We start from the raw sequence: 14,867 nt of genomic DNA on the forward strand, positions 1-14,867 counted from the left end.
GCGGACGCTCAACCACTGCGCCACCAGGGAAGCCCCAATAATGTATTCTTGAACACTTGAATACTTCCATTAAAAGCTGCCAACATGGGCTTCCCTGGTGCGGACGCTCAACCACTGCGCCACCAGGGAAGCCCCAATAATGTATTCTTGAACACTTGAATACTTCCATTAAAAGCTGTCAACATGGGCTTCCCTGGTGTCGCACTGGTTGAGCGTCCGCCTGCCCATGCAGGGGACACGGGTTCGTGCTCCGGTCCGGGAAGATCCCACGTGCCGCAGAGCGGCTGGGCCCGTGAGCCGTGGCCGCTGAGCCTGCGCGTCCGGAGCCTGTGCTCCGCAACGGGAGAGGCCACAGCAGGGAGAGGCCCGCGTACCGCACAAAAAAACAAAAACAAATAAAAAAAAATATTAAAAAAACCCGCAACGGGAGGGGCCACAGCAGGGAGAGGCCCGCGTACCGCACAAAAAAAAAAAAAAAAAAAAAAAGCTGCCAACACTGTCCATTTCAGATTATAATGACCATTACAGTTTTCTAAATAATGTGTTACCATAACCATATATACAGCCTCATTCTAACTCATTATTCCTAAATACTAAGGAATGCTCTTGCAAGCCTTTGGATTCCTTTCCCATACTTTCATAAAGGATGAAAGTCAATGGAGGTATCACTTTTTAAATATCAGTTATTAACATGAATTTAGGCAATTTGTTTAATCTCCATGAGACTCATTTTTTTAGCTGTGAGGTGGGGATAAGTACCTATTGCACAAGGTTGCTGTGATAAATAACGTATATAAAATCCTAGCACATTGTAGGTGTTAAATTGAGTGAGTTGAATCAGAATCCCATATCTGTTGCAGGCAATTTTTACAGTAATAGCAAATTTAATCCTCCCACTCCTCAAATTAAGAACCCTTTATGACTGCCCACTGGTGGGAAAAGTTGAAACTCCTGAACTTCCCAAACCTAGCACAACAAACTAGCTGCAACCTACTTTTTCTAGCCTCATCATCTACCTTCCTCCTCAGCATATAAATTCTTCATTCTATTCTCAGAAAATGTTCTTCAAACCAGCCACGGCCTTTCAAACTTTAATGCACTTACACATATTAATTCCTATCTAGAATGCCACCAACCCCCTTGCCATTTCTGTCTGATGAACTCTCATTTAAAATTCACAATCAGGGCTTCCCTGGTGGCGCAGTGGTTGAGAGTCCACCTGCCGATGCAGGGGACACGGGTTCGTGCTCCGGTCCGGGAAGATCCCACATGCCGCAGAGCGGCTGGGCCTGTGAGCCATGGCCACTGAGCCTGCGCGTCCAGAGCCTGTGCTCCACAACGGGAGAGGCCACAACAGTGAGAGGCCCGCGTACCACAAAAAAATAAAAATAAAATAAATAAAATAAAAAATAAAATAAAATTCACAACCAAATTCAAACATTATTTCTGCTGCAAGTTTTCTCCGTCTCCTTAGATTTACTTAATTGTCCCCGTCTCTTTGCTCCAAAAGCACTTTTACTTATCTATATTATTGTACTTACTCTGTACTGTCCTTATTTTTTTACATATCTTTTTTTTTCCATTGGAGTATATTAATTTAGCAACTCCCAAATTAGCAGCATTGATTCTTTCAGTTGACCAGAACTATGTCCTTTTCATGGTTATATCTCTGAGCATAGTGCCAGGTATACAATAGGTCCACAATAAATGAAAAAGGCCCAGGAAACACTTTGAGGAAATTAAGGTGGCTCTAACACAAATAATAATGGCAAAGGAGAAAAGTGAGTGAGCCTCTTGGCTGCTACTGCTTTAGCTCCCACCAATTGATTGGTTTCTTTACCCCGTGCCATCCAGAGGCCTTTGTCCTAACTATCCAAAAATCCTTGGTCCCAGTTCCAGTGAAAAAATGCTGCCAATTATACGATGACATTTATTGTAAGATCCATCTCAATTTCAGAGATGCTAGAGAGAGGAAAAAAAAAAGATATATATAGATATCTATATATAGATATCTATAGATAGAATTACTCACAGGTAATTCTACACCTATATATTTGTTTTATATATATGTGTGTGTATGTGTATACAGTAGTCCCTTGGTGTCTGAGGGAGAGTGGATTCAGTACCCCCTTGAATACCGAAACTCATGGAAGCTCAAGTCCCTTATGTGAAATGGCATAACATTTGCATGAAACCTATGCACACCCTCCCTGTATACTTTAAAGCATCTCTAGATTACTTATCATACCTAATGCAATGTAAATACAATGTAAATGCCATGTAAATAGTTGCCTGTGCTGCAAATTCAAGTTTGCTTTTTGGAACTTTCTGGAATTTTTTTTTCTGAATATTTTCAATTTGAGGTTAGTTGAACCCACAGATTTGGAACCCGAGGATATGGAGGGCTGACTGTACGTGTGTGTGTGTGTGTGTGTGTGTGTGTGTGTGTGTGTGTGTGTGTCCGTGTCCCCTAGAATCAGGTAAATGAAATATATCAGTTTTGAAGAAAAAATTTTGATTCCTGCCTGCTGTCCTTACAGTATTAGCAGAGAAACAAAGAAAAAAGCAAAAACATCAAAGTGTTCAGAATCGGACACAAAGGGCTAAGAAGAAGAGGTACTTTTGTGTGGAGCCCAAATGGTGGCAGTTGAATTGTAAACAGGCAGATCAGTGAATTCTCAGAAATGTGACTAAAGGATTATTCATTCATTGGTATTAATTGAGCAATTAATATGTGTGAGGTACCAAGCTAGAGACTAAAGATATTATTGTGAATAAAATGAGATAAAATCCTTGCACTTAGGAAATAATCTGAGACTTGTGGTTCAGGCAGAGTTGACAAAACAATCACAGATACTGATGTATGATCACAAACTGAGAAGGAAAGAAACAGGCATAGACAGGTGATATGAAGGAAAGGTGCACAGACAGGAAAACAACCTGGTCTAGACTTGGGATGGGGAAAGCATAAGAAATACCTCTGTTTGTAAGTGATCTTTGAATTGATATTTGAAAGTAATGGGGGGAGCTGTTCTCAGTCAGAGGGAGCATCATATAAGATGAGAAAGAACCAGGCCCCTTCCAAGGACTGAAAGAATGCTACTCTGAAAGAATAGGTGGGGATGGAGAGTCAGAGAAGTAGAGGGCAGAAGTCACATAATACAGAGCCTTGTAGGCAAGTAAGTATTAGTAGGATAGCTGGGAGGGAAATAGGAATGGTGCATAAGAGCAGACAAAGCTATTGTCAGGTCTGATAAAAACTGATGATTGTTTAAGCAATGGTGATGGCAGTGGAGATCAAGAAGACTGATGGGTTCAAGAGCTATTGAGAGAGTAGAACAATCAACAGTATGTACTAAGGAATTGGATATGGGTGTTAAGGGAGAGGAAGTAGTTAGGATGCTTTTAGGTTTTCTGACTTTGTGCTACTGGAAGGTGTCATTCACAGAGCCTGGGAACACTGGAAAGAGGTCTGTTTGGGAAGAAATGGGTAGATGAAGGTGTGATGTGACTATCATGAGTCCTGCCTCAGACATGTTGCATTTGAGATGCCTTTAAGAGATCCAAGTGGAAATGTTGATCAGGCAATTAGATATGTGGGTACGAAGGTCAAAGGAGTGTCCCACCCCAAAAAAGATCTAAGATTTAACACTGAGACTCCAAACTGATATCTGATTGGCTGGTCGGGTGAAAAGGGCCTTGGAATTCCCATATTTCATATTTCCCTTAACTTAGTATGTAGTATATTTGTTCCCAACCTATAGGCTACCTCTAACTCTTAGCACTGGGAGAATCTTCTTTCCTACTTGAACTAGCAAAACGTGTCAATATGTTCCAAGTTTGAACTCAGAATACGTTTTTCCAAGAGACAGGACCATTTTGGTTACTGAACCAGTGTTGTATTTCATATCTTCCAGGAGGAAAAATACTTTTCTGTGTGTATTGGGATAAGGGGAGGAGCTAACCATGGTTACTTAAAGATAACTCCTGTGTTCCAATAATCCCCTATCTATAAAGTTTGGGAATATAAATGAAATATAATCCATCTATAAACTTGAGGCTGCCTATATTATTAGTTCTGAAACAATATAATGTTAAAATAAAATTACAGCAAGTGAAAGCACTCATATGCATTTAAAAAATATTAACAGTTGCTCAGTTCAGCAACTTAATAAGGATACCCTATGAGCCTGTGTTTCCTATTCCATGAAAACACCTGCAGAAACTCTGTACAGATTAGAAGTTTATTAACAAGCCTAACACAGTATTTAGAATACAGTAAATTCTATTATTACTATTCATAAAAATTTTTTTAAATAAAATTGCATTAATTTGTATTTGCAGAGTAAACATGTACATAACTCTCCAACTTGAGGAAGAACATAAAAGTAAATCTAAGCACTGCAAACCTACTTATTCTTCTCTGTCTACACCTTTCTCTATTTTGGCTGTTTTCTTCTCTTGGACATGACCAGATACTGTCAAAAAACATTAATAACTCTGTACTGCTCTCTAGTGGTAAATATAAAATATACTTTATTACATGGTTTTGCTTTCTAATACACTTTCAAACAATGAAATTCTCAGAAAATCAACAAAAGAAAATATGCATTATAGGTATAATTTCTTAGTCTGTAATCACTGACAGGAGATGAGTCACTCAGCACCACTGCTATCAATTAATTACTTTAACTACAAATATTTTTCATGGGGGAAAAAAAGCACAAATTGATGCTTGTCTTTTTTTTTTTTTTGCTGTACGCAGGCCTCTCACTGTTGTGGCCTCTCCCGTTGCGGAGCACAGGCTCCGGACGTGCAGGCTCAGCGGCCATGGCTCACCGGCCTAGCTGCTCTGCAGCATGTGGGATCTTCCTGGACCAGGGCACGAACCCGTGTCCCCTGCATCGCCAGGCGGACTCTCAACCACTGCGCCACCAGGGAAGCCCGATGCTTGTCTTAAAAGTAAATTCTTTTCACTTGTTAGGTACCATGATCTATTGCATTACTTCAAGTATAGTATAAGAAATACCTTAGCTATACTGAATACACACACACACATACAGACATATCTCAGCTTTAAAACTAAAGTAGTACATCTCAATTCTTACAGGAAAAATTTTGTTTTTTGTTTATTTGAATTTGTTTAAATTTAGCATTTAAGTATGTTCTTATTTAGTTAATAAATTAAATTCAATAGCCAAAAATTATCCCTATACTTATTGTATAATACTTACCACTTGGTAAGTGTATTTGGAAGAAACTTTATTAGTTCAGCAAGACTGAAACAATTTAAATCTATTGTTTTGGAAGTTACTGGTTAAACTGATTTTTTTTTCTAACAAGGAAAGAAATCCAATTGAATAAACAAACTGCTTGTTAAACAGTGTTTGGTGTAGGAATCGGGGGGGTAAGGGTAGGACTATTTATTCAGCCAAAACAACTAGAATAAGGACAACGACAATATAAACAGACTTTATAAGAGTATCCCTTCTCATGTTATATAGCTTGATATTAATAGAATGTTTTATTAAATTCTTTATATCCTACATCTCTCCAAAAAGGGAGGCAATTTTCAACAAAAGACATGTAGAATCACATTAGTAAAACAGAAATAGCAAATAAAATTCAAGAGAAATGAGCATGAAAATACAGTAACCAATTTGTTAACTAAGTGCTTCAAATATGGATCTGAGCTTCCTAGCAACCAGAGCAAAAAGGAACTCATGCTTTACATATTTCTTACAGTGAAGAGGAGAGTAAGGTTTTCTAACTCCTAAAAAAGATATTTTCTAGTCTTAATTCTAAATCTAATTTCTCATATGGGCTACTAGTGACTGATATAATTAACAAATTCAACAAAAATTACTGCAAATTCAGAAATGAGTGGATTTTATTTGCTCTGTTTGTTTTGTTTTGTTTTGCATTTAGGAGAGGCTAAATGAAGTACTTTAACTGATCTAACGTAACCCTAACTCGGAGCAGTGGATAGATAACATGTCTTCAAATATAACCTCTCTCAGCCAGACTTAAAATAAAATTTGAACAGCATATAATTAAAAATATATAACATTTACTTACAGCTTGAAATCTGCTACTTTCATATTTATTTCATATTTATTTCCTATTCATTTGTTGGGTTAAAGTTCCACGAGTGTAAAGGTCTATCTTCCAATCCCTTTGTATCTTTCACTAAGAAATGGTCACAGTGAACGTTCAGTTAATATTAAAAATTTACTGAGATTGGTTCAAGATGGTGGAGTAGAAGGACATGTGCTCACTCCCTCTTGCGAGAGCACAGGAATCACAACTAACTACTGAACAATCATTGACAGGAAGACAATGGAACTCACCAAAAAAGATAGCCCACATGCAAAGACAAAGGAGAAGCTGCAGTGAGATGATAGGAGGGGTGCAATCATTATAAAATCAAATCCCATAAGTGCTGGGTGGGTGACTCACAAACTGGAGAACACTTATACCACATAAGTCCACACACTGGAGTGAAGGTTCTGAGCCCCACATCAGGCTTCCCAACCTGTGGGTCTAGCAACGGGAGGAGGAATTCGCAGAAAATCAGACTTTGAAGGCCAGCGGGATTACAGGACTTAGGACTGGGGGAAACAGGGACTCTACTCTTGGAGTGCACACACAAAGTCTTGTGTGCACCAGAACCCAGGGGGAAGGAGAAGTGACACCACAGGAGACTGAACCAGACCTACCTGCTAGTGTTGGAGGGTCTCCTGCAGAGGCGGGGGGTGGTGGTGGCTCACCAAGGGGACAAGGACACTGCCAGCAGAAGTTCTGGGAACTACTCATTGGCGTGAGCCCTCCCGGAGTCTGCCATTAGCCCCAAAATAGAGTCTGTAGGCTCCAGTGCTCAGTCTCCTCAGGCCAAACAACCAACAGGGAGGGGACACAGCCCCACCCATCAGTTGACAAGTGGATTAAAGTTTTACTGAGCTGTGCCCACCAGAGCAACATGCAGCTCTACCCACCACCAGTCCCTCCCATCAGGAAGCTTGCATAAGCCTCTTAGATAGACTCATCCACCAGAGGGCAGACAGCAGAAGCAAGAAGAACTACAATCCTGCAGCCTGCAGAACAAAAAACACAATCACAGAAAGATAAACAAAATGAAAAGGCAGAGGATTATGTCCCAGATGAAGGAACAAGACAAAACCTCAGAAAAACAACTAAATGAAGTGGAGATAGGCAACCTTCCTGAAAAAGAATTCAGAATAATGGTAGTGAAGATGATACAGGACCTCAGAAAAAGAATGGAGGCAAGGATCAAGAAGATGCAAGAAATGTTTAACAAAGAACTAGAAGAATTAAAGAACAAACAAACAGAGATGAACAATACAATAACTGAAATGAAAAATACACTAGAAGGAATCAATAGCAGAATAACTGAGGCAGAAGAATGGATAAGTGACCTGGAAGACAGAATGGTGGAAATCACTGCTGTGGAACAGAATATGGAAAAAAGAAAGAAAAGAAATGAAGACAGCCTAAGAGACCTCTGGAACAACATTAAATGCACCAACATTGGATTATAGGGGTCCCAGAAGCAAAAAAGAGAGAGAAAGGACCCGAGAAAATATTTGAAGAGATTATAGTTGAAAACTTCCCAAACATGGGAAAGGAAATAGCCATCCAAGTCCACGAAGCACAGAGAGTCCCAGGCAGGATAAACCCAAGGAGAAACAGGCCGAGACACATAGCAATCAAACTGACAAAAATTAAAGATGCAAAATTATTAAAAGCAACAAGGGAAAAACGACAAATAACATATAAGGGAACTCCCATAAGGTTAACAGCTGATTTCTCAGCAGAAACTCTGCAAGCCAGAAGGGAGTGGCATGATACATTTAGTGATGAAAGGGAAGAACCTACAACCAAGAATACTCTACCCAGAAAGGCTCTCATTCAGATTTGATGGAGAAATCAAAAGCTTTACAGACAAGCAAAAGCTAAGAGAATCCAGCACCACCAGACCAGCTTTGCAACAAATGCCAAAGGAATTCCTCTAGGCAGGAAAAAGACTAGCAACGTAAAACAACCTTGTACATATATAGACTACTATATCAAAACCTCATGGGAACAGCAAAGCCAGAAACTACAATAGATACACACAAGAAAAGAAAAAACTAACCAAACAACACTAAAGATGATCATCAGAAGAAAACAAAAGAGGAAGGAAAGAAAAAGGACCTACAAAAACAAACGCAAAACAATTAAGAAAATGGCAATAGGAACATACATATCAATAATTACCTTAAATGTAAATGGACTAAATGTGCCAAAAGACATAGACTGGCTGAATGGATACGAAAACAAGACCTGTATATATGCTGTCTACAAGAGACCCACTTCAGACCTAGGGACACGTAGAGACTGAAAGTGAGGGGATAGAAGAAGGTATTCCATGCAAATGGAAATCAAAAGAAAGCTGGAGTAGCACTACTCATATCCAAAAAAATAGACTTAAAAATAAAGACTGTTATAAGAGACAAAGAAGGACACTACATAACAATCAAGGGATCAATCCAAGAAGAAGATATAGCAATTGTAAACATATATGCACCCAACATAGGAGCACTTCAATATATAAGGCAAATACTAACAGCCATAAAGGGAGTAATCGACAGTAACACAATAATAGTGGGGGACTTTAACACCCCACTTTCATCAATGGACAGATCATCCAGACAGAAAATCAACAAAGAAACACAGGCCTTAAATGACACGTTAGACCAGATGGACTTAATTGATATTTATAGAGTACTCTACCCAAAAGCAGAAGAATACACATTCTTCTCAAGTGCACACGGAACATTCTCCAAGACTGACCACATCCTCGGCCACAAAGCAAGCCTCTGTAAATTTGAGAAAAATGAAATCATATCAAGAATCTTTTCTGACCACAATGCTACGAAATTAGAAATAAGCTACAAGAACAAAAAACTATAAAAAATACAAACACGTGAAGGCTAAACAATATGCTACTAAACAACCAATGGATCACTGAAGAAATCAAAGAGGAAATCAAAAAATACCTAGAGACAAATGGAAATGAAAGCACAACAATCCAAAACCTATGGGATACAGCAAAAGCAGTTCTAAGAGGAAAGTTTATAGCAATACAGTCTTACCTCAGGAAACAAGAAAAATCTCAAATAAACAACCTAAACTTATACCTAAAGCAACTAGAGAAAGAACAACAAACAAAACTGAAAGTTAGTAGAAGGAAAGAAGTCATAAAGATCAGAGCAAGAATCATAAAGATCAGATCAGAAATAAATAAATAAACAAAGAAGACAATAGCAAATATCAATGAAACTAAAAGCTGGTTGTTTGAAAAGATAAATAAATTTGATAAACCTTTAGCCAGACTCAAGAAAAAAGGGAAAGGACTCAAATTAACAAAATTAGAAATAAAAACAGAGAGGGCTTCCCTGGTGGCACAGTGGTTGAGAGTCCGCCTGCCGATGCAGGGGACACGGGTTCGTGCCCTGGTCCGGGAAGATCCCACATGCCGCGGAGCAGCTGGGCCCGTGAGCCATGGCCGCTGAGCCTGCGCGTCCGGAGCCTGTGCTCCGCAATGGGAGAGGCCACAGCAGTGAGAGGCCCACGTACCGCAAAAAAAAAAAAAAAAAAAAAAGAAATAAAAACATAGAAGTTATAACTGACACAACAGAAATACAAAGGATCATAAGAGACTACTATATGCAGCAGTATGCCAATAATATGGACAACCTGGAAGAAATGGACAAATTCTTAGAAAGGTACAGTCTCCCAAGACTGATCCAGGAAGAATTAGAAAATATGAAGAGACCAATCACAAGCACTGAAATTGAAACTGTAATTAAAAAACTCCCAACAAACAAAAGTCCAGGACCTGATGGTTTCACGGGCAAAGTCTATCAAACACTTAGAGAAGAGTTAACATCTATTCTTCTGAAACGCTTCCAAAAAAATGGCAGACGAAGGAAAATTACTGAATTCATTTTATGAGGTCACCATCACCCTGATACCAAAACAAGACAAAGGTACCATTAAAAGAGAAAATTACAGGCCAATATCACTGATGAACATAGACACAAAAATCCTCAACAAAAGAGTAGCAATTCGAATCCAACAATACATTAAAAGGATCATACACAATGATCAAGTGGGATTTATCCCAGGAATGCAAGGATTTTTCAATATCTGCAAATCAATCAGCGTCATACACCACACCAACAAAGTAAAGAATAAAAACCATACGATCACCTAATAGATGCCGAAAAATCTTCTGACAAAATTCAACACCGACTTATGATAAAAACTTTCCAGAAAGTGGGCATAGAGGGAACCTACCTCAACATAACAAAGGCCATATATGACAAACCCACATCAAGCATCATACTCAATGGTGAAAAGTTGAAAGCATCTCCTCTAAGATCAGGAACAAGACAAGGATGCCCACCCTCACCACTTTTATTCAACATAGTTTTGGAAGTCCTAGATACAGCAATCAGAAAAGAAAAAGAAATAAAAGGAATCCAAATTGGAAAATAAGAAGTGAAAATGTCACTGTTTGCAGATGACATGATACTATACATAGAAAATCCTAAAGACATTACCAGAAAACTACTACAGCTCACCAATGAATTTGGTAAATTTGCAGGCTACAAAATTAATACACGGAAATCTGTTGCATTTCTATACACTAATAATGAAAGACCAGAAAGAGATATTCAAGAAACAATCCCATTTACCATTGCATCAAAAAGAATAAAATACCTAGGAATAAACATGCCTAAGGAGACAAAAGACCGGCACTCTGAAAACTGTAAGATGCTGATGAAAGAAATCACAGATGATACAAACAGATGGAAAGATATACCATGTTCTTGGATTGGAAGAATCAATATTGTCAAAATGACTATACTTCCCAAGGCAATCTACAGATTCAATGCAATTCTTATCAAATTACCAGTGTCATTTTTCACAGAACTAGAACAAAAAATGCTAAAATTTGTATGGAGACACAAAAGACCCCGAAAAGCCAAAGCAATCTTGAGAAAGAAAAATGGAGCTGGAGGAATCAGGCTCCCTGACTTCAGACTATACTAAAAAGCTATAGTCATCAAAACAGTATGGTACTGGCACACAAACAGAACTATAGATCAATGGAACAGGATAGAAAGCCCAGAAATAAACCCACGCACCTATGGTCAATGAATCTATGACAAAGGAGGCAAGACTATACAATGGTGGAAAGACAGTCTCTTCAAAAAATGGTGTTGGGAAAGCTGGACAGCTACATGTAAAAAAATGAAATTAGATCATTCTTTAACACTATACACAAAAATAAGCTCAAAATGTTTTAAAGACCTAAATGTGAGACTGGACACTATAAAACTCCTCGAGGAAAACATAGGCAGAACACCCTCTGACATAAATCGCAGCAATATCTTTTCCAATCTGTCTGCCTGAGAAATGGAAATAAGAACAACAAATGGCACCTAATTAAACTCAAAAGCTTTGGCACAGCAAAGGAAACCATAAACAAAACGAAAAGACAACCCACAGACTGGGAGAAAATACTTGCAAATGATGTGACTGACAAGGGATTGGCCTTCAAAATCTATAAACAGCTTATGTGGCTTAATATCATCAAAACTAACAACCCAATCAAAAAATGGGCAGAAGACCTAAACAGACATTTTTCCAAGGAAGACATACGATGGCCAAGAGGCACATGAAAAAATGTTCAACATCACTAATGATTAGAGAAATGCAAATCAAAACTACAGTGAGATATCACCTCACACCAGTCAAAATGGCTATCATCAAAAATCCACAAACAATAAATGCTGGAGAGGGTGTGGAGAGAAGGAAACCCTCCTACACTGCTGGTGGGAATGTAAAATGGTACAGCCACCATAGAGAACATTTTGGAGGTTCCTTAAAAAATTAAAAATAGACCTAACATATGACCCTGCAATCCCACTCCTGAGCATATATCTAGAGAAAAACATGGTCGGAAAGGATACATGCACCCCAATGTTCATTGCAGTACTGTTTACAATAGCCAAGACATGGAAGCAACCTAAATGTCCATCGACAGAGGAGTGGATAAAGAAGATGTGGTACATATATACAATGGAATATTAGTCATAAAAAAGAATGAAATAATGTCATTTGCAGCAACATGGATGGACACAGAGATTGTCATACTGAGTGAAGTAAGTCAGAAAGAGAAAGAGAAATATCTTATGATATTGCTTATTTGTGGAATCTAAAAAGAAATGATACAAATGAACATATTTACAAAACAGAAATGGACTCATAGACTAGAGAATGAACTTATGGTTACAGGGGAGAAGGGTGGAGGGAAGTTATAGTTAAGGGGTTTGGGATTGACATGTACACACTGCTATATTTAAAGCACAGAGAACTCTGCTCAATGTTATGTGGCAGCCTGGATGGGAGGAGAGTCTGGGGGAGAATGGATACATGTACTTGTAGGGCTAAGTCCCTTTGCTGTGCACCTGAAACTATCACAACATTGTTAATCAGTTATACGCCAATATAAAATAAAAAGTTAAAAAAAAAAAAGTAAAATTTGAGATTATTCTTCCTTAGCTTAATGCATGCTTAAATGTTTCTCTGTCTTATTAGTCAAAATGTTAATTCTTTCTACTTCCTAGATGTAAACACCATCACACACAAAAAATTAAAAATTTACTGATGATATAGGAAAACACACCTCATCACTAGTGGTTTTGTCTTTTAGGTGAAGGGTTATTTTTATTTGCATTTTTACCTTATAACAGTCTCCTCCAGGAATGATTTCCTGAATATATACCAAGGGACCTTCATTCCGGTTAATTCCTCCTAGGATCTTCAGACCAAGGCCTGTCTCCTTGGTAACTGTAATCATCTGAAAGGCAGGATCCCTAAGATAAAGTAAAGTAGCATGCACAGGTTAGCCTAGAGATGGGTACCTACTTTTTCTTTAAACTGTTTGGTAAATCAAATTCTTAGAACTAGACAACTCAGAATACTCAGTACACATTAGCAATGACATTTTAAAAAGTATGATCATACAAAAGCAATCAAATGAATTTTCTTAGCTCTAATTTTAGTTTTTCTATAAAACAGCCAAAGAGTATAAGAAATTACTGCAATAATGCTTATTTCTTTGGAGTAGAAGAAAAATACTTTAAAAATATTATTTAAACAACTTTAAAGATTTATTAAAGTTGACTGAAGAGACTTAGTTTTAACTGATTTTTTTGACTACACTGAAGGATTCCAAAACAAAATACTTTAATGAATTAGGTAAGTGACTTTAAAAGATATGTTTTTGGCCATTTAAAGCAAAATAAATATGACCTTCATTTGAATCTCAAAAAAAATGCAGTTTAGCTTTTTAATTTAGAAAGAGTATTTTCCTGGTACAAATCACTTGCTCCAGCTGCAATTTCTGCCAGACGTAAAAGTGATGCCATTAGAAAAGAAGGAACTGTTAAAAGAATTCTGCAAAAGGTACTCTCTCCACTTCACCTCAGTTGTGTTTCTAAATAGTGGTCAGAGCAAACACTTTTACTGGTCCAAGAGAACTTGAATAAAGCATGAAATGAAGCTCAGGGCTGTCTGCTTACTTATGGTGTAGTGGGTGTTGTGCTAAGCAATATACATACATTAGGCCGTTCAACTAATATTTATAAAATCCCTACGATTATTGCCCTCATTTTTCTAAAAGAACCCAAATCTGGGCAGGTTAACTTGGTGGCCCAAGGTTACGAAGCTGGAGAACAGCAATGTGAGGGCAGTCTGTCTAACTCCAGAGGCAACGTATGGTCTAAGGTCTACTTCACTGGTGCATTAAAGCCATTGTTGAATATAGGACTTCCAGCTGTCTTCAAACGTGCCAAAACACAGAAACCGCTGTTTGAAAAGAGTTACTTCATATATCACGTATGATTATAGCTTTAAAAAAATTTTCTTAACTTCTGTCATAGAAGTTCTGACTATATCTTTAAGAAGACTTGTATTCAAAAGTTAAATCATAAAAAAGTAGAATGAAAGAAATTAAAATTTTAAAAAACTTACAAAACTCCGTGTTTTTGAATATTTTGCCCTTTATATAGCACATTCTTTAGGGTTGCATTTTATTGAATTCAGCTCTAGGGTTGGAGGGCCTATCTGGGGTTACTAGGGTAATAGTCAATTAGCTAGGAAAAGAAGGCAGAAAATGTTCTACGGTCAGATTTCAGAACCTCAGCCCATTCTTGACAGGAGATTTAGACTGCAAGGACTAAAAGGGGTGAAGCCTAGAAAAGGGCAAGATGAAGAGGAAAGGGGACAAAGGTCCTCATTAAGCACCTCCAATAACCTCTTAAACCCTCTAAATGTCAATTTCCTTCAGTGGGGACACACACGATCTCCAGCATATGTTATTATTTCAGTAAAGGATCCCTCCTTTTATAATCCCAACACAGAGTACCTATCATTAACACAGCAGTGTATTTACTTGCTAGGACCTTACTTTAAAATTCCCTCATTGTTAAGAATTTATATTACTCTTTTTTGGCTATTAAAAATAGTTCTGCTGCTCAACTTTAATCATAGTAAGAGAATTACAAGTTAAAACCAGGCAGAGACACTGCTTTTCACCTATCAGATCAACGTAAATTTAGAACTTTCACAATATAAGACAAGGCTTTAGGAAAGAGGTACTCTTTTACATTGTTGGTGGTAATGCAAAATGGCATAACCCCTAAAGAGGGGATTTGGTAGTCTCTAACTTTACCTTCTGATCCAACAATCCCCTTTCTAGGAACCTTTCCCAAAGATACAAAGGCAAGAAA

The 14,867-nt window shown here is 38.0% G+C and overlaps 1 protein-coding gene across 8 annotated transcripts in view; it reads right to left on the minus strand.

Moving 5' to 3' along the window:
- The window catches only part of STXBP4 (syntaxin binding protein 4), a 199,734-nt gene that overhangs the window by 171,621 nt on the left and 13,246 nt on the right, over positions 1 to 14,867 (minus strand). For all 8 annotated transcript variants that reach the window (XM_024127982.3, XM_024127983.3, XM_055089833.1 and 5 more), the window contains one exon: positions 12,818 to 12,950. In XM_024127982.3, coding sequence (XP_023983750.1) covers positions 12,818 to 12,950 — 133 coding nt within the window. The remainder of the gene's footprint in view (positions 1 to 12,817; positions 12,951 to 14,867) is intronic.

This window comes from Physeter macrocephalus, chromosome 14 (assembly GCF_002837175.3).
Source record: "Physeter macrocephalus isolate SW-GA chromosome 14, ASM283717v5, whole genome shotgun sequence".
Taxonomy (NCBI): Eukaryota; Metazoa; Chordata; class Mammalia; order Artiodactyla; family Physeteridae; genus Physeter; species Physeter macrocephalus.